The following is a 21,770-nucleotide window of genomic DNA, read 5'->3' on the forward strand; positions in this document are numbered from 1 at the left end:
AGTGAACTATGGTGGGGGACTCCGGGTGCTTTGCTGGTGAGAGAGTCATGGTGACCACACCTGAGAGGAGAAATCCTATACTTTCAAAATATTAATAAGGATACAAAACAATAGTGCTTTATTAAAATAAAAAAATCAGCAGTACAAAAAAAAAGGAGAGAAGGCAGTAGTTCAACTTAAAAACTCAGCATATCAGAGGTAGAAGGTCTACAGTTACTCCCACATTAATTTTAACAAAATGTAACTCCACTATATAGGCATCAAGTCTTTTTTTGGGGAAATGGATAGGAAATCTATAATACATGAACCAATTAAAGAGGTGTGGAGTGGAACGTTAGAGAATGCAGAACGTCCCACTCTTCTTGTGGACTCCTCAGACATGACGTCTCTCCAGGAGCACTGTTAAGCCAGTTAGCTAAGATACGACACCTTAGCTTTAGTCCGTGGAGGGTGGGGCAGGCCAGCAGAGGGAAGTTGTGTTCCAGAAGCGATGGTAGTGGTGGGGGTTGAAGGTCTTCTGAACTGACCTAGCAGAGAAGGCATGGACCTGGGAACTCTGCTTCTCTCTAGCAGTGTAATAAAGTTACTCAACCTCATGCATCTGATTTTTCATTGCTGTTAAATGGCATTATCTACTGATTAGGTTACCATGTGATGAAAGATAATGTGGAAAATAGTTCACAGAGGGTGTGGTGTGCAGCAGGAACGCAACATGCATTGGTTATATCGTTGTTTTTGTGAGTGAAGAAGAGGGGCTGAGGATAGTAGAAAGGCATCAAGTCTAGGAGAGGGTGGATCCCACCCCAACATCCTTGAAGAGCCCCGTGGGATCTGGCTGCCTCTCTGGAGCCAGCCTCGTCCCCAAGGGCTTTGGAATGGTTTACAACTTGGAACTGCAGCTTCTCCCCAAACAGGGTAAGGAATGATCTGTGAGAAGTCAGTGCACAGTAGAGTTCAGTCTCTAACACTGAAAATTTGCCAACTTTCACCCACACTGCAGAGATGAGAAAGCAGCTGTGGGCAGACAGTAGAGTAAGAGCCAGGGGGTCACTCAGCTACATTACGCTACAGATGTTCCATTGTTCGCCCTGGGATTTTGTCATTTGGTTTATCCAGTTGTATTTCCAGGATGTAGAGAGATACAACCATACGGTTTTGTGTAGTTTTTCCACTTTGTTTTGATTTATTATTTGTTGTTTACAGTCTTATCTCCAGTAACAACAATGGAACTTACTTCCCTACCAATTTGGCATGTGTCCATTTTGCCTGTTTAATTTCCTCTTCTTAGACTGAAACCTTCAGGGGACTCTGCTTTGTTTATTTCCTTGCATGGATGTGTCAGTGTCATTTATTAACATGTCCGCTCAGGAGAAGAACTTTGTTCATTAGTCATAAAGGTTCTGTCTCCTGGTTCCCAGCAGGAGTGTATTTGTCCAGGTACCCTCCATGCTTTTGGTTAGCAGCTTCCTCGTCATCACTGAGAGCAGATGGCTTGCTCTCCACGGCTTACACATGGAGCACATGAGGCCGAGCAGTAACTCTATTACAGAAGACAGTTTTCACAGATTCTCTGACTTGTCACCCATGGCAGGCTTATCCATGCTGATTTCCATCTGAGCAGTGGGTTATGTGAGCCTAATACCTGCTTTTTTCCAGACACGCTCAATCCATGAAGAAATTTCCATGAATACTAGTCTGTAGTTAACTAATGAGCAAATCACATTTTGCAGTATCAGCTGCTTGGGGTGTATGATGAATATTAAATTTGGCTCCTTTTTAAAATTAATTTTTTAATTTTTAATTTTCTCACATTGATGTTCATTTTTATACAATATTTTATTTTTCCCCTCAGGTGTAGTCACCATAATTTTCATACCACCACAGCACCTGGGAACCATCAACAAAGTCCCTTGTGCTCTTTCCCCCCTGTTTTGACAATTCTCCCTCCCCCTCCCTTGCTCTATGCCTCAGATCTATGGTCTAGCTGCAAGTTTTGTCTTTCTCCTGACCCTTTGTTCAGTTTTTTTATATTCCACATGTAAGTGAAACCATCTGATATTTTTCTTTTTCCTTCTGACTTATTTGACAAAGCATGATCCCTTAGCATGATCCCTTCCAGCTCCATCCCTGTTGCTGATGACATGAGTTTATCTTTTTTGGTTGCTGAGTAGTGTTCCATTGTGTATATATAATCACATTTTTTTGATTCATTCATCTGTTTTGGGGCATTTAGATTGCTTCCATGTCTTAGCTATTATAAATAGTGCTTCAATAAAAACAGGAATACAGGTTTCCTTTTGAATTAGTGCTTTTTTGCCCTTTGGGTAGATTCCTAGGAGTGGAATTGCTGGGTCACATTGTAGATCCATTTTTAGTATTTTGAGGCTCTTACACACAGCTTTCTATAATGGCTGGATAAGCATGGCTTTCTTATGAAGAAAACCCACTCCACTGATAGAAAAGTTAAAGGGAAGAGGTAACTTGACTCTTACATCTTCTATTTGAGTATATAATGTATTTGAATATATCTAATATATTGACTATATCAGATCTGATGCTTCATTTGCTCTGGAGTGTCATAGTTTATTGAATGACTGAATTAATTAATCCATAAGGCATGTCTATAGTACTTAACTCTGTACAGGACGTCATCTCTAGTCTCAGGATACTTTTGAGACCAGAAGGCAGAAATAAAGTTGAAAGCAAGTGTAAAGTACTATGAGTGACATGACAGATATATCTACTATGTGCACAATCTGTCATGCATCAACTATAAGAATATATACAGTAACAAAGGAGAAGGGGGTCTTTCTTTTCTTGGAGTGAGGATTGGGGTAGAAGCATCGCAAAGTTCAAAGGAACTTGGGTATGTTTGGGATCTATTAGGAATTTCAAATGACTGAAACAGACAGGCTGAGGAGACAGCAAGGCATGGAGCGAGAAGAGAGTTGAAGCAAGCCAGGCATAAAGGACTTTGGATTTTATTCTCCAGAACAGTTTTTTTTTAAACTTTTTTTTTTTTTAAAAGATTTATTTATTTATTTATACAAGAACTGGGGTACAGGCCAGATGCGCAGGAGGGTGAGAGAATTCACCAGATTCAGAGCAGGGAACAGAACAGGCAGACTGATGAAATACACTGCTTAGGGGAGCAGCGGGCACAACAGGAGAGGTCTGCACGCCATGTGGAACCCTGGCCGACTAGCCAGGATCGAACCAGCACTGTAGAGACTGCAGACAGCTTCACAGTGTGGCGCTCAACTGCCTGCGCCACCAGAGGAGACCCTCCAGAACAGTTTTAAGTAGTTGGGCCATCATTATCAGATTTGAATTTTAGAAAAATTTCCCTGGGAAGGGTAGATATAAGGGGACTTGAGTGGAGGAAGGGAGATTTCTTAGGGCAGGAGGGGGTGAGCTGGCAAGATAAGATGTGATTCTGAACAAAGCAGTGATAGATGGAAAGTTTTGTTCAAGGTGCAAGATCAGGGGAGAGTAGTGCATATGACTGAAGAGAGTAGACGTCAGAGAATTGCTATCAAATTTTAAATACTGTCTTTGTAGCAACAGGTATTGAAACTGAGGAAACCAGGAAAGTAACACAGTTGATAAAAATATCCAAGAGAATTTTCCTCACTACTTCCATTGCAGGTTGGATGCACAAGCAGTGTGGCATTTTGCATGCTCTGCTGTAGTAAATGATATTGTCATTGCTTGTCTAAAACACTTGTTGCCCCGAGATACTAAACTTCCTAAAGTGAAGAACCAAACTACGAAATCATCGGCTTATATGGAATCCCATATAAGCAAGTGTTCAATAATTGCTTAAAGAGTCAAACTCCTAATGCCATAGCCAGTTCCTCTTCCACAAGCTTCACATGACATGAAAATAGGATAACATCACACATTTCCATCTTTCCTCCTGATGGGGCCAGAGCAACTGACTTAACAGGCAGATAATGGTAGATAACTTTGCTTGAAAATTTCTGTAACTTTTGCTATCATTAAAAGAAGCCCAAGTTAAGGTGGGTGGGAATTGTATGGGGACTATAACCAAGATGAAAATGCATACATTGTGCAAAAATGAAAAATGATGTAAAAAGGTATAAAATAAAACACAAATAAGTAAATATACTAATAGTAAATACTTAAAATATAAAATACTTCATAAAAGTTGATGACGATTGTGATGTTGTCTTCAGTGGTTTTGTTATCCACAAATCAGGCATGGTAATTTGCTTTCACATCTCTTCTGATGCTACTTAATATTTTAAGCTGACCATAATGTTTTCTTCCACACAGATCCGTAATGCCTCCTGTCTGGCTCTTTCAAGATGGAGGAGAAACCTGCTGGAGAGCCTGCACAAGGGGTGTCTAAATTCAAACTTTCCACCAAGGTAGAAAGCACAGGACACTGGCTGGTGGAAGATCATGCTCGAATATGGGAAGTTTTAAAGACAGAAGAGGTAAGATAATTATGAATGACACAGTTGATACAATGATAGACCTGAAACTTATTCCAGACCAACTTGGAAATCTTTATTCAGAGGTCATAGGCACAACCATCACCAGAGGACAGTAAGCCAGGGGTTTATCCCTTGGGTATTGATAACCCACAGTGATTCAGCCAGAAGAAGTAGCACTGACAACTGGCTTAAATGTACAAGTAGATATTCTTGTAGAATCCTGCCAAAGTTAAGTGGAAGATCAAATCATGGTGACAAAGTTGTTTCTTTTTTTTTTTAAGATTTATTTATTTATTTATTTATTTATTTATTTATTTATTTATTTATTTATACAAGCACTGGGTACAGTCAGAAGCGCGTGGGGAGGGTGAGAGAAATCACCAGAGCCAGAGCGGGGAGCAGAGCAGGCAGAAGGACCGAAGTACACTGCTGAGGGGAGCAGCGGGCGGCAGGAGAGGTCTGCGCGCCATGTGGGACCCTCCTCCGGTGGCCGGGGAGCAGCCGGGGATCGAACCGGCGCTGCAGAGGCTGCAGACAGCTTCACAACCCAGCGCTCAACCGCTGCGCCACCAGGGAGGCCCCGACAAAGTTGTTTCTTAAGGATCAATTGTAACTGGTAGAATTATATAAATTCATTGATTGACAGCATCAGAATGAGTGCATCAGTTAATGCTCTTTGGTTGCAAGCAACCGAAAATCGACTAATGGAACTTATTGGAGGATATTGGGTAATTCACAGAATTGAGAAGTTTGGAAAACTAGAGTTGGAAATAGGACAGAAATTAAGTCCATAGAAACTGTTCTGGCATAAATGCCAAATTGGTTCCCCAATCCTTATTCTCAGATTTCTCTGCTTAAGATTGTAAAACCACGAGAGACAGAAAGAGAGCAACTCACTGCCAAGCTTAGTAACTCTACTTTCTTTCGGTTATTCTGTAAAAAGATCAAGAATCTTCTATGAGAAATAATTATGCCAAGTCCTCACTGAATTTGTGTGTGGAGTCCAACTTTCTCACATCCACACATTATATCAATTCCAGCTCAAGAAAATTACATGCCTACTGTAGTCTTAAACATGTGAAGTCTAGCCGAAGCAGAAATAAACCCACTCTATAGGGACATTTACAGCGTCACTTTTTAAAAAGGGATAAAACTTCACAGAGCAGTTGAAGTCTGTGTATCCCACCTTACAGAGCCAGGACCAGGGTCAGATAAGAGAGGCACTGAGAGCATTTACTCTTAGGTTTACTCTTAGGTTTGTGTTCCGCGCTTGCGCAAACTTACTGAATATACCCTCGGTGCCTTGCTTGCCTGACCCTGGCCTGCCACTCTGCCACCCAATTCTGTGTCCCTCCCTTCTTCCCCAAAGGTCCTCACTATCCTGAATTTGATGTTGATTATTCTTTTATGTGTATTTCAATGCATGCAGTATGTAAGTGTATTTCAACATACTCAATATATAGCATTGATTTACATCTTTTAAATTTTGCATAAGCCTTATACTATATATTTACTTCTGCAATTCTCTTTATTTTTTTAAATTGAATTTGCTTACATCATTGTTTGTGAGCTTCCTTTTGCTTAACATTTTAATTGCATTATATCTGTTTTCTATGTTGATACAGCTCTGGTTTATTCATTTCACCTGCATTCTTTATTTTGTTGCTTAATAGAGTCCAATTTATTTATCCATTCTCTTGTTGATTCACATTTAGTAGTTTTTCAACACAAGACAGTGAAATAATTTTTTCTTGCATAGACACCCATTGGACTGTAAAGTGTGAAATCTTTCAGTTTTACTGGCTATTACCAGATTGCACTCCAAGATGAGGACCTGAATTTATGTCTTCACTAGCAGTATCAGGTCTCCCTGCCCTGTATCCTCAAATGTTATTGATAGTGGTAGACCTTCAGATGTGGGTGAATCTGTCTGGAAATGGGGCCTTGGCGTTTTAATGTGATGTTTCCAGGTGGGTAATCAATGATGCCAGGGCCATTTTTGAAGGACTGTCATTTCTCCTTTAGTTTGTAGTGCTACCTCTCCTGTATCATGTTTTTAGACATTTTTATATAGAGAGAATTTCATTTTTTCTCTGCTGACATGATACTCATGCAATAATTTTAGCTTTAAAGGAAAACTAGGTATCTCATAGGACACACTGAGCTACAGATTTTTAAAATTATCTGTTTTTGGAATGTGTATATTCCATATGAATCAAGGGTGAGTGGGTAAGTTCTACAAATATGAAGAAACCGAATAGGATATTGGAATTTGATTAAAATGATAAGTTTGCTGATTGCTGTAGGGAGTATCATATCTTTATGATACGTAGTAGATATTAGTCTTATTCTTGATTTGAAAGGGTATACTTCAGTATTTCACCCTTAATATCTCACCAGTAGTTTATCCTATAACACTTTGATTAAAGATTTTCATAACTGAGGTTAAGAAAGTTCCTTCAAAATCAACAGGCAACAATAGAACGGAGACATTCTGTAAGGAAAGAGGGAGAGGGATTAGGACAGGGGTGGGAAGAGCACAAGGGACTATGGTGATGGTGCACAGGTGAATTGGTGGAGGGAATTTCACAGGAAATTATACATTGTACAAAAATGAAGGATGATGTAATAAATAAATATATGTATATAATAAAGGCTGTGAGAAATTAAAAAGAAGAAAGTTCCTTTTATTCATTTTATTTTTCTTAAATGTCAATTTCTTTAGATTATAATACTTGATACCTACAAAATAGATGTAAATTATAGAATATAGCATGAAAATGAACACCTGTGGAACTTAAGAACTAGAACTCTTACAATTGGCCCAAGACATATGTAGACTTTTCACAACCTATCCAACTTGATCCTTTTCCTCCTGAAAAGTAACTTTTCTTGAAATCTGTGTTTAATCATTCTTTGGATTTTAAAAAGTTTTCACTGCATATATATATGTATCCTCAATACTGTCATATATTTTTATTTGGGGTTATATTTTGTTGAGGATATACACACACACACTCACAACCATATATATGTATATATGTGTACACAGGTGTATACATACATATGTGCTTGTGTATGCACATATATATATATATATATATATACAAAACATTGTTGTTTGGGGCTATATATTCTTATATATGATGTCATATATATATAGAGAGAGGGACTCACCTCTTTTACTCAACATGTGTCTAAGATTTTGTAACATTCGACCACGTATATATTTATAATTAATTAATTTTCATTGTTGAATAATGTTATGATGTTATTTTATCAGATTTAATCAGAGTTATATTGATGGACATTTCAGTTATTAAGATTTTTTCTATTACAAACATACTTGTATATGTCTTATGCTCCTGTATAAGAATGCCCTGGGTGTAAGAGTTTTCCTAGATTAATACCTATTAGGTGATTTTTTTTGAGTTGTGCATATGCAATCTGTAAGCAGTACATACAAGTTTCTCCAATTTCACATCCTTGCCATCTTTTGGAATTTCCAGATTTCTTATTTTATCCAATATAGTTGACATAAAATAGATTTGCATTCTTGGTATATGAATATTTTTGCATCTCAATTCCTTCTTATGTCATTTTCTTTTCCCTTTAGAATCTGAAGATCTAAAAACAGTAAAAATCTATCTTTCCTTTCCCTTTTTTTTTTTTTTTTTGGTCTGAAGATGCCTTTATTTTTGAGTCCATATTTAGAATGATAGTTTAGATGCTTTTAAAATTCTGGGCTACTTTCTCTAAGTACATTGAAAATATTCCATTGTCTCCTGCCTTCCATTGTTTCTATCTTTATTCTTTCTTCCACTGGGACTTAGCTGAAAGTTTATTTTTTTCCTTTGAGTATGATGTATTTTCTCTCCAGCTACTTAGGTCTCTGCATTTTGTTGTTTTGCAGTTTCACTCTTCTGTATTTAGGTGTGGGCTTTATTTATTTATTTTTTTAATTTAGCCTCTTGCAATACATGGGGCTTCCCAAGTATTCAGATTGGTGTCTTTCATTAGCCTGGAAACATCTACAAAATTTTCCTTCTTTAATATTGCTTTTGCTTCATTATCCATCTGTAATTCCAATAAGATTTGCTCATGTCCCTTAATATCTCTCTGAGAGTTTCTGTCTTTTTATCCTCTCTGTATTCTGTGCTGTATTCTGATAATTTTAGATCTGTCTTCTTATTCATGAATTCTCTTTTCAGTTGCAGCTAATTTACTCTTTAACTCAACTATTGAGTTTTAAATTTCAAGTATTCTGTTTTTTACTGCTGAAAATTCTGTTTGCTCCTTTAAAGCCTTTAATCATTTTGTTAATCACTTGTTTCTTACTCCTATTTTTATCTTTAAAGACATATATGTTAAGAACTATAAAGGGTATGAGATTTTAGCACTACTTGCAAATTAGCTTGCCACAGTTGTGGAAATGCTGAATGAATACATGAGACTTTTGTCTTGGAAACAAAAATCTTTATTACTTCCAGAAAAAGCAGTAACCTGAATGTAAGCATATTGGCTTTGATTCCCTACAACCAACTCCTGTGGAGCCTAGATAGCTGTTAACACAGGAAGGGCACACTAACTTTGGGAAATGTGCCAGTTCAGAGTAGAGAGTAAGCAAGCCTGCACTTTGTCCTAGTGTAAGACATTATCTTATCCCTTAAGGTTACTTGCTGCAAACACCAGTCTGAAAAATGGTCTGGTAAAAATTAGCCAGGTGCTTGATTTTTTGGCATATGCAGCAAGACGTGCAGGAATAAAAGTAACTTGTGGAGAACTACTTCCCAACAATATTAAATATAATGGTTCTTATTCTGAATTGGTTATTCCAATGCTATGGGTTTTATTTATATATATATTATTTCTGTTGACTCTTGCACATGACATTTTACCTTTTTGTGAGTTTTATTATTTTTGACAGTGGGTTCACTTTTCTTGGAATGAGGAGAGTTTTCTCCAGAGAAAATTTGCATTTACTTTTGGGAGTACTATCTACTGGGAGTCACTTACGGTAAATGCTTACCTTGACGTTTTTCACAACACCTCGTGTGACTATAGACTGGAAACCTATGGGCGGGCTTACCTATGGTGTTTCATTCTAAGGGGAAATGCCTCTCTCTTTCAGACCCTATTCAGCACCATATTTCAAGATAAACACATTTCCTTATGGAGGGCATTTCATTACTAGCTCACAGTAATCCTGAAAGAAAAACATTTTGAAGTTGCAGATTTATGGAGTGGGGATTTCTTGTAGATTTTCTTCTTGAGCCAATCCTGGGCTCTGTCTATTGTTTCCTGTGTCCTGTAAATTAATACAATCTATATTAGTCAGAGTAACATGAATGCTGTTACAAACACAGCCTAAAATTTAAGTGACTTAATACAATAAAGGTTCCTCTTCAGTCACATAATAGTCTGATACAGGTGCTTCTGACAGGCGAGCAGCTTTTTTCTTAAAATAGATTTGTTTATTTATGCATACAAGAGCTGAGGTACAGGCCAGAGGCGTGTATGGGGGGCAGTGAGAGGATTCACCAGAGACAGAGTGGGGAACAGAACAGGCAGACTGACTGAAACACACTGCTGAGGGGAGCAGCGGGCTAGTCAGGAGAGGTCTGTTGCACCATGTGGGTTGCTCCCTGGCCGGGGCTTGAACTCGTGCTGTAGTGGCTGTGGATAGCTTCATAAGTTGTGTCTTAACCCCTTGTGCCATCAGGGAGGCCCCAGGAGAGCAGCTTTTTTCACTTAGTGATAGAAGAATTCAGATGACCTCATTTGTGTAATCCCCCCAGCTTCTGGAACCTGGAACTTTTCTGTACTCAGTTAGCAGTTAGCCAAAAAAAAAAAAAAAAAAGAGATTGGAGATGACACACCCTGTTCTTAACCTTCCTGGACCAGAAGTGGTGTGCATGATATCATGCACCTATCACCGAGAATGAAATTGCCTCTCAGGAATATGAGGAAATAGAGGTGGGGAAATGTAATCTCTGGGCAGACACTTACCAGTGATGACTCAATGCTATGGAAGGGGAGGCACAAAGGGAATTTTGGTGGGCGGTTAGATAAGTGTCACAAAAAGCAAAGCTATGTTTAGCTGGTTTGCCCTGTGCCCCTAAACATAAGCCACCACCACACTCATCTCTGTGAGTTCTGCTTTTATTTAGGTTTTGGCTTTTAAGAGTTCTTAATGTCTTGCCGGCTTATAAATATATTGGAAAATATTTTTAGTTTTATTTTATTAAGCAGAATTAATTAGGGCAGTCCATCCTAATGAGAGTCTTATACCCTTCAATGAGTTATTTTAATAAAGTATAATCTTCACTTTTTAGATATATTATTAAAATTACTTAAAATATTATTTCACTTGATCAGAAAGTATCATTTAGATAATTCTGAATCTTTAATATTTTCAGCCACATTTAGTTAAGTACTCACTTACACATAAATATTCACAACTGAATTCTTAGAATCACTTACAAATAATGAGTAGGCGCAAATCAGCCTGTCAAAGATATTTGAAATTAAAATAGCATTTTGACATTGAATGTAGTAATTATTAACTATTCAATATATACCCTTCAAGTAGAAATATTTAACTTTTAAATTGTGAATAATACCCACACATAATAGAAAAATAATGAGATCTTTATAGAAGGGTCAAGTATGAAAAGTGAAAGTCTTGATAAAGTTTTGCATCTTTTATTTTTTTAAATGTATAAAGGAGTGGAGGGGATACTGGACATATTTTTGTGGTGAATAGTCTATTTTTTGATCATCATGGTGGTTATGTGAGTCAACATATTTGTAAAAACTCAGAATATAAAACTATTATATGTATGTGTATATATTATAAGATGTATATACACATATACATCACACACATTTTACTCTATGAAACTTATGTCACAATAAAGTTGATTTTAGAAAATGAGCAATGAGGTAGGGGAACAGAGTTTAATAAATCAATTAGTGTGTGAAGTGTGATGAGTGGTGTAATCCATATGTCCACAGGTATTTTGAGCACCCAGATCACGGATCTGCCATTGGCATGGGTATGAGTGTGCTTTGTAGGGGTGGGTGTCAAGAAAAGAAAGCTTCAACCTGGGTAACATGTGAGTTCATTCTTAAAGGAGAATGGGATTTTAGAAGGGAATCAGAGCAGGAATGGGAGAGGGGAAACTGTGCCAAGGGCAGTGTTATAATGTGCTGCAGTGAAGATCTGTGGCAGAAGAGGAATGGCTGAGAGGGACCAAATAATGAAAAGTCTTATGTGCCTTGCTTCGAAATTCAGAAATTATCCTGTGTGCCTTGGGGGCTCAATGAAGGGTTTTAGGCAGGGGTAGTATTTTTAGGCACATGAAGGATGGTCTAGAACACGTCGACACTGCTCCAACCCACACTGGTCTCTTTCTACTTTGTTTATGTTGTTCTACTGAGTGCTCTACAGGGGATCATTTGGGGCTGTTCACTTTTTCATGATGGAAAGTGTCTCCAGCTTGACTCTCTGAGCTTGACATCATCTCCATTAGTATTTTTTTTTTCCCCATTAGTTTTCATTTTGCTTCACTTCTGATTCCCAAAGCGCTGGTATGCGGCTGGAAGAGGTTGAAATAAATATCTGATGACTGGCTGATGAATCATTTTCATGATTTTCAGAGTAATGTGTCATTTCTTTAAATTGCAACATACACCAACATGCTGGCATCTCTGGGTAAAAAACAAAACAAAACAAACAATAAAAACTTCTGCTTTGCCATTGGATAGCATTAAGAGGTGGTGATTTCTTTCTTCCCTTTGGCACTGCTGATGAAATTTGCTTTGAGTCATCCACCATACTCTGGATTTATCTGTGCTCAGTGTTGTACATTTGTGAGAAGGTTGCCAAGATAAGCAATGTTCTCTGTGGCTATGAAACAGATGCTCTCTGTGTGAAAATAAACTCATGAATGACTGTATGGAGACTGGACATACGACCTCTTCCTCTCTCTCCAGCTACAGGAATGGGGCCCCACACTGTAACATCGCATTCTTGGAGGAAGAAATAGTAATGTGTTCATCATGCATGCCTTGGAGATTAAATCATACTCATCGAAGGGACAGGAAGAAAGAATTAAAAAATTGGATGACAATTTGAACAAGCAGTGGGAGTGCATTGTGCTAAACTTTGAAGAACCAACTCTTTGTGTAACTTCAAGGCTGTGGCTTAATGACAGAGCTATGGTTCTTTCTTTCTTTCTTTTTTTTTTTTTTAGATTTATTTATGCATACAAGAACTGGGGTTTAGGCCAGAGGTGCAGGGGGTGAGAGGAATTCACCAGAGACAGAGTGGGGAGCAGAACAGGCAGATCTACTGAAATACACTGCTGAGGGAAGCAATGGGGGAGACAGGAGAGGTCTGCTGTCCCCTGTGGGTAGCTCCCTGGTCAGGGATGGAACTCATGCTTCAGTGGTGATAGCGTTGAGACTTAACCCCTAAGTCACCAGGGAGGCCCTAGAGCTAGGGTTCTTTAGGGTTCTTTATGATTGTAAATGAATTATTTTTTCTCTCTGCTACCAATTTTACCCTGCCTAGGAAGTTATCAATATATAAAAATACTTTGAAGCACCAGTCCCTGAGATGAGTAAGGTAGACCTACTATCAATGGTGAGAAATAGAATATTGAGACTGAATACTACTCAGCTGGGGTCTGTAAGGGTGAGAAAATACCATTTACTGAGGACCTACTCTGTGTCAATAACTGTACTTGGCACTTTAGTATTTATCAATACACTCAATTCTTATACTCTTAGGTACATTTTATTTTGCTCATAACAATTTTGAAGATGAGAAGTTAAGGCACATGCCCAAAGATACAGAGCTGGGTATGGCAGAGTAAGCCTCAAACTCAAGTCATCTTTCTTTATTTTGTAAGCTGATCTCTTCAAGAAGCTATCTGTCGGGCCTCCCGGGTGGCGCAAGGGGTAAAGCACAGCACTATGAAGCAATCTGCAGCCTCTATAGCATGAGTTCTATCCCCGGCCAGGGAGCAACCCTCATGGTGCAGCAGACCTCTCTTGTCTTGCCAGCTGCTCCCCTCAGCAGTGTATTACAGTAGATCTTCCTGTTCTGCTCCCCACCCTCTCTGGTGAATCCTCTCATCTCCCCATACCTCTGGCCTGTACCCCAGCTCTTGTATGCATGAATAAATAAATCTTTAAAAAAAATAGAAGCTATCTGTCAAAATGGCTTAAATTAATCTGATTCTAGGCTTCCCTGCCCAGACTTCAACTAATCCTGGCCAGGAAATCATGCTCAGCTCAATATATATATATCAGTCTTGCTCTCCTGGAGCTGGCTCTGCAATGTCTAGGGGGAAACAGGGTGTGCCCTCTGGGGAGAGCATTTTCCCTCCTCAAAGTGTCATCCAGGTATGTATGAACTTAGCTTCCACAAAAGCATTTCTGTATCTCATAGCTCCCTGCTCTTTAAATGAAGCCCCAAATCTCTGCTAAACTCTTTTTTTTAACAACTTTTTAAAGACTTTATTTATTTATTTATGCAAGCACTGGGTACAGTCAGAAGCATGGGATGGTGAGAGACAGAGTGGGGAACAGAACAGGCAGACTGATGAAATACACTGCTGAGGGGAGCAGTGGGCTGCAGGAGAGGTCTGCTTACCATGTGGGACCCTCGCCGGCCGGGGAACGAACCAGCGCTGCAGAGGCTGCAGGCAGCTTCCGCAGCCCAGTGCTCAACTGCTTTGCCACCAGGGGAGGCCCTCCGCTAAACTCTTTATAGTTCTCTTTCCTGCAGAACTGAGTCTGCTCCACATACTCAAGCTATTATTGATGAGGGTCGAATGGTGAACAGCCTGTTTGGAATATGGATATTTTGACCCATTTCCTGAACTCCTATTGCTTCCTAGGACACTCAGGCCTGCCACAATCACATTAGAATTTTCCAAGACCCCAGAGACACTGCTCATCAAACAGCCTGCTATTACCAAGAGGTACACACCTGTTACCAGAGAAGCCACTAGTCCAGCCTCCATATTTGATGTCTTTTTATTTTTCTCCATTGGCTCTTGTTATTAGAGTCCTAAGTTGCCCAGTGGTTCAAACTATTTGAGTGTAGCATTATAATTTCAGTAAGTTTCATAGCCAAAATGAAAAGGAAATACACAGAATATCAAAAATTTTATAGTTAAATTTCATTGTTGGTGTTAGAAAGTACCTGAGTGTTACCTCTTCAAGGAAGACATTCTTGACCCCGCTGGTCCTGTGTGTCCTTAACACCTGTGTTTGTATATCTCATGAGACAGCATGTGAGTGGCACGTGTATGTTTATTCATTCATTACTGTTTCCTGAGCTAGACAGTAAGCGCCTCAAGGGCAGGGCCTGTTATACTCACCTGCATGTGAGTATTTACAGTGTCTGGAACAGACTAAGCACTTAATAAATACTGGCTGAAAAGAGAAAATATAAGAGAACTAAAAGTATGGACTCTGGAGACTGACTGGCTGCATGGCCTTGTCAAATTCCTTAATCTTTCGGCACTTCAGTTTCCTCACCTATAAAAAGGGTTTATAAATAGGATTGTTATGGGAGTTAGTTGAGTTATAATATGTAAAGTGCTTAGAACAATGTTTCCTACATAATACCCAATAGATGCAGACTTGTATTATTATTGAACGGATACATGAGGAGGAGGGAGAGGAAGGACAATGTGTCACACCACATTGGTCTACCAGTTGTACAACAGTTGCTTTTGGATTCAAGATTTGCTGAATTCAAGATTTTCTGCACAGTCTTCAGGACTCGCCCACTTCTGGTTCCTTCCTACAAGTTAAAATGCCTGAGAATTTGAACTGGCACACACAGCTGTCTGACACTGGTGAAGCTAAGAACCCTTAAAGAACCCCTCACTGAGTTTCCTACAGGGCGATCCTTCAGGGAGTAAGACTATCAGTCCCAACTAAAGAGTATGGTGTTGAGATATGTTAATCACTGGGGTGTGGGCACAAGCAGATATCTCAGAACCAATCAGCTCTGCTCCCCTCTCCCTTGTGTATGAGGTAGGTAATGGATAAGTGCTTATTTGATATTCTTCTCCAGTATAGTTTGAGCTCTTAAAATGAAGAATTGTGTTGCGATGTTTGTTGATGACTGAATGAATGAACAAAGGAATAGACAGATTAACAACTCTCCCGTATGTTGATGTTTTACCCTAAGAAGAACACCCAAGTGACCGAATTTCTGGGGGTAGTGGTCTTTTCTTTGACGTCATCAAAGGTCACATCCAAGCCTCAGAACCATATGTTTTAGTCTGTGACTTGCCAATAATAGGGCCAATTGTCGTTTTGCTAGATTTCTGAGAAATATGTAGCATATGCGTATATTAAAAATACAGTGTAAAAGTGAATAGCTTGATGAAAAGAGTCTTCAGTAAGCAAAATAACCTCTCCACCCACTCTTGTTTACACGTATGGTCAAACTATGCTTACAAACTAGCTCATTGTTGCCTCAAAACATTCACTTTGAATAGCATGGATGCAATGCAAGAACAAATCTGAATTGTTCCAAAGTCAAACTGTTGATCAAGAAAACTAAAAATGGCAAAAAGACTGGAAACATTTGTGATAGAAAAATCCTACTAGATCAAGGTGGAAGGAGAAGTTATTTTTAAGGAATAATCGAGGTTGGCAGATTTAGGAGAGCTAGAAGAGTCAGGTTTTCAAATGACAGCCAACAAATACTATAACTTACGAAGAGAAATCCAAATTGCTGACAATATTTCACAAAGAAAGTGAATGAGTCCCAAACCTTCAGGGCTTACTGGAAGAAATGTCAGAAGCACCTCAATAGAGAGTACACGTACAAGGATAGACAGTCCCCTTCAGGCAGGGAATGCATCCAGTCTGCAAGGAGGCTGAGGCAACCCGAAGGAAAGTACAGAGGTTTACCTACACCACACCTGAACCACAGAGCCAAGTAGGTGTGGACTGCTAAGCTGTCATAAGAATTTTAGATGTGAGGGCCTCCCTGGTGGCACAGTGGGTTGAGCGCAGCACTGTGAAGTTGTCCACAGTCTCTGCAGCACACGGGTTTGATCCCGGCCGGTGAGAATCCCACATGGCGCAGCAGATCTCTCCTGTCTCGCCCACTGCTCCCCTCAGCAGTGTATTTCATCAGTCTGCCTGTTCTGCTCCCTGCTCTGTCTCTAGTGAATCCTCTCACCCTCCCGTGCCTCTGCCCTATACCCAAGCTCTTGTATAAAAATAAATAAATCTTAAAAAAAAAAAAAGAATTTTAGATGTTAACTGAGAAGATATCTGGAGAAAAATGCCAAATTATTTCATCACTAGGTTTCTTTTATAATTGTGAAAATAAAAATATAGGACACTGTGGAAACCCTAAGTGATGACCAGTTTTCTTTTACTTTTTTTTAAAGATTTATTTATGCATACAAGAACTGGGATACAGGCCAGAGGTACAGGGGGTGAGAGGATTCACCAGAGACAGAGTGGGTAGAGTGGACAGAGTGGGGAACAGAACAGGCAGACTGACTGAAAACACTGCCGAGGGGAGCAGCAGGTGAGTCAGGAGAGGTCTGCTTTGCCATGTGGCTATCTCCCTGGCTGGCTGGGGATTGAACTCGTGCTGTAGAGACTGTGATAACTTCATAGTGTGGTGCTTAACCCCTTGTGCCACAAGGGAGGCCCTGATGGCCAATTTTTAAATACACCTCCAAAATAACTTGTTGCCTTGTAAAGTCTTTGACAGCCAGCCACTGTGTCAGTCTTGGCAGGAGCAGCAGAAGCTGTCAGGGCTGTCTAGTCTAGATGTAGCCTTGTCAGTTGTCATCCTGAGCCAGTGGGGGGCCACTCAGGCTTTTAGTGCTCTTTCCTCAAAGTCTTGATGGCTGCAAGTTTCTTTTGCAGTGGAGAGACTTTCATGGTGTTACACTACCACTTAATGTCTTATTCCTCATCTACATTAACCAGAGTGCTTGTGAGTGAAGTGCCCTCGTTAACTTAATTTCCTGAATATTTATAAGATAAAAGCACACGACCCATGGTAGACCCTTAATTGACTTAAAAAAAAATTAACGGATGAATAACATCTGTGAAAGCACATTCTCTGACTCAAATAGCGTAAGTTTCTTCCAGACATGGTTAGGATTTGAGGAGCCAGATAAGAAAGGGGAAAGTCCTGTGGAGTTGGGATTTACACAGAATTTGGTTTGAACAAATTTGGTTTGAACAGTGGTCATGACACTGGCAGCAGTGTCTTGGGCAGTAGTTAATCCTCCGTCTTGGTTTCTTCATTTATAAAGTGTGTCAGTAACAGTGCCCATTGGGGAAGGTCGAGTCTGAAGCCTCTAGAACAATGATTGGCACATAGCAGGGGCTTAATAATACTGCTTCCCTTTTTCTCTTTAGTCAGGATTAACCACAAAGCTATTAGAGTTTTGGCTCTTTGAAATTATCTTGCAAAGACTGGTTAACACTAGTCTCTCCTAGATGGTGGTACCATGAACCTAATTTTGCATATATATTTGTGTTTTCCTGTATCTTTATAATTCTGAAAATTAAACATATCAAAGCAAAAGGGTTAGATAAAATGAGAAACCATTAAATAAAGGAAACCTCTAAAATAACTGAATTGAATCATTTACTATTTGATTTAAAAAGTCATTTACTATTCAAAAATATTCAAATATTTGTTGAATTACTACTATGGACAGGACTGATATAATCCCTACCTGTGAACTTACAGCTCAGTGGAAAAGACTATTTTTTAGGCATCATACAGAGTAACTAAGGGGAGACACAAGGCTGTGAGGAAGCACATATGAGGCACATTTTACCTGAATTTGGGAGGTTGGGTAAACAACAGGTGATAAATGTGTAGCAGTAGTAAGTGGTTTATAAAAGGAGACATGAGGAAGAAATAGGGTGAACTAGACCAAGAATTGGGGGCAGGGAGGGAAGTCCTTTCCCAGACGGGAAGCATGTGAACTGCTTTGCATTGAGCTTGGAGGGCAAAGGGGATGAAGAGTAGTTCAGTGGGGATGGAAGAATGGGTTCAAGGTAGGAGGTGCGGGGGAGGGGAACTCCCCGGAAGGAGGGCAAGGGTCAGATCATGAAGGGCTAAGTAAGCATCTTTCCTGCAGTTAGTCATCAAGTCTGCATTGTTGGTGGGGCTCCCTTTTGTGCTCATGTTGGTGCTTATGAACTGGTAGTTAGGTCCTTTAAGTTGGATGACATGCTTTGTTTTTTGGGGAGCCTGAAATCATGTTACTGCTATTTTTACTGGACAAATGTTCACTGTAACTCCGTTAAGTAATAAAATGGGAATAGAAATATTCTGTCTCCTACACATTTTCAACCTAAAAACACTTATAGATGGGTTGAAGGCATTCTGAGTCAGAGCACGCCATTTCTGCCTCCAGCACCAGGAGTTACTAGCAGTGGCTTGTTTAATGTCCTGGACTTCCAGAGACACGGACTTGGAAATAACCTTTGGAAACCTGACTTGTAAGTAGATGAATTTAGTAATGAAAAGTTACCTCTGTCATATTTTTTTCAACTGCTGATATCATCTTGCATCAGATGGATCTTGTTTGTGTCCCTGATCTTGAGGTTAGCCAGAGGTTTTGAAACTAATAAATAATTTTATAATCCAGGAGATTTTTTTGTTAATAAAAGCCATAGCCTTTGTCCATTATCCTATGGAACTAGGATAAATGGAATATAGTTTGGAGAAACTGAAACATCGTCATACTGGGGCAGAGACGAAGAAGGATGACTCCACTCATCGACACTCATTCACAGTATCTGGCCATGTTGCACACAGGACCATTACATGTGGTTTCGTAATGGAAAATAAACAGGCCAGACAATTCCATATACACAAACCATCTGGTGACCTTGCCTGTGACTCCTCAGGGAGGGAGTTGATAGGAAAACGAATGATCCAGGATTGTGATTTGCTCAAAGTTTCAGGATAACATCATCCTTATACTCTTAATTCCCAACTGCTGCTCCACGTACTTGGTTTTTCACAGTTGTGCAAAGTTTTCAAAGGTTCTATGCTTTTTTCGTCACTTGAGTTCATCTTGATGACCATCTTCCCTTCTTCTACCCCCTGCCTTGACCTGCCTCTCTCCCCCCTCCTCCGTTAGCATTGAGAAAATTAACACTTGATTTGGAAGTGGGGTGTTTGCAATCGCTTGTTGCAATTGTCCAAGAAAATCTTGTAGCTCCAATTCTGAGTAGTATTTTTCTTTGCTGCAGTTGAATATATATTTTTTCCTTATTTAATGTTATCAGTAGTTCAAAGCAGCATCTACTTATTCTTGGCCCAGTTTTCATCCCACTGGTTCTGACTTTCAGATGAATATGTGGAATCTTGTTCTCAGAGGAAGATCTAAGGAGACCCTGTTATAAGTGTGGGTTAACCACCACACGGCACAGCTGGGGCTAATCAGCATGATGCAGCAACAGCTTAGGGTTATTGGCAGAGACTGTGTTTAGAATTATATAGTACAGAAAGAAAACGGGCTCTGTACCATAGGATGGAGAAAAGGAGAGTAAGCTAGAGAGGGCCGGGGATATCAAAATAAATAGGAGAGAGAAGACATTAAAACACTCAGGGTTTTCCTAGTGACCTCATAAACAAGTAATAAAGGGGAAAGCTATATACTATGCACAGTTTCATTAAGTAAAATGATGTGCATATCTCATCCTTGATGCTTTGGAGGGATTTGGGGCATCTTATATACCATGCCTCTGTCCTTTGTGCAGGTAAACAAAGGGAGTGTGGGGTAGATTGATAGCCCATGAAGAACTGGGAGAAGTTCTTGAAAGAAGGGGATCAGGAAAAAAGTTGGGGAGAATGGAAATTCCAGAATGGAAAACAATTTGGATTCCATATCCCTGATTCTCTGTCCTCAGCCTGATTGGATGTATGTCATCCATGGTTCAACCACCTGTTTCTGGGTTTGGATCAAGATATGCATGTTCAGCATAAGTCTCACTGAGTAGGGTAGCATACTTTCCTAGTTCATTATTAAAACAGGCTCAAACTCCAAAGAATTAACTGTCTTTCCTTGACACCTGGTTTCCAGGCTCCTTTGAAAGCAAATGATCATTGAGAGGTGGGACAGTTTCTGAAAGAGAAGGTCCTGACCTAGCCTCATACAACAGCATTCCTGATTCTTCTAGACTTGGGGGTCTCCCATAGGCTCTTCTTTGTCTTGCACTTGTAGGTGGCAGGAAGGAACAGAGAAGGTGAGACCCTCCTCCCCAGAAGACAGACTCATGTGTCAATAAGGGAGCAGTATAACTGCTCATTTCCTGGGGTCAGGGATTAAAAATGGTGACTTTTATTTGTAGTATTACAAAAATTTCTTTTATAAGATGACATCAGACAACTTACAGTGTAGATACACTCCAATTTCGAGATGGTACGAAAGCTAATTCTGGAACAAGGTGAAAGTGTGAGTCTCCTAGAGGTCAATTTTAGGTCTTTATAGGGCTTGCTTTAGATATTGGTACATGTGGCATTTCAGATCTTGATTATGTTTATGGATTGTGTTGGAAACTTGAAAAACAAGGAAAGAGGTAGAAGTGTGAGGAAAGACAACTTTCTTCAGTGTGCAAATTTGCTTCTTTTTATGAATAGCATCCGTGTTGGCTTCTGTAACCTAATTGGAAAAAGAGAAAAAAATTTCATGTATAGTGGGAGGGTGGAGAACATATTTGTGAGGGAAAAAATGGGGCAATTGGAAGAACTATCAATTTATAAAAGAGAAAATTGGTGTCTGGTTGGCATGGGAAAAATGCTCTGCTCAAATAGTGACTAAAATGCTGATTCAGTTTAGTTTTTATATAAAATACTTAATGAGAGAAATAGGACATAGATTTCATAGACCTCATCTTGATACCAGTTTCCTCCTGGGGGAGGCATATCTGTAAACAAGTAAAATATTCTTTGTGTGCTAAATGAAATGATTTTCTTTAAAGAATTATTTGACTAGAAAAAATGAGTTCCTGGCTAGAATGACAGCCCTAATGGGTTCACTCTGAACTTATAGCAATTTTCTGTCTCATGAGGGGTCTAGCACTGTTGCAGCAGTTTGAGATCTTCTTGGTGTTATTATTTCTCATCTCTTTGGAACAAAACCAGGTGATGTAATTTTAATGTTGTTAATATGCTTTGTGTCATTTTTCCAACATCATGATAAATGTAAACTAAAACATCTATTTCATTTTGGCTCTCTTCCCCTTGTCATGAAGGGCATCCATTTTGGTTTT

General features: G+C 39.4%; 1 protein-coding gene across 3 annotated transcripts in view; it reads left to right on the forward strand.

Annotated features, from left to right (window-relative positions):
* Window positions 1-4,229: 4,229 nt before the first annotated feature.
* RGL1 (ral guanine nucleotide dissociation stimulator like 1) overlaps window positions 4,230-21,770 on the forward strand; it is a gene marked incomplete at both ends in the record, with an annotated part of 156,192 nt that continues 138,651 nt past the window's right edge. For all 3 annotated transcript variants that reach the window (XM_084249330.1, XM_084249332.1, XM_084249334.1), the window contains one exon: window positions 4,230-4,463. In XM_084249330.1, the coding sequence (XP_084105456.1) occupies window positions 4,332-4,463 (132 nt within the window). The remainder of the gene's footprint in view (window positions 4,464-21,770) is intronic.

The sequence above is a fragment of the Talpa europaea genome, assembly GCF_964194135.1.
Source record: "Talpa europaea genome assembly, chromosome: 12".
Taxonomy (NCBI): Eukaryota; Metazoa; Chordata; class Mammalia; order Eulipotyphla; family Talpidae; genus Talpa; species Talpa europaea.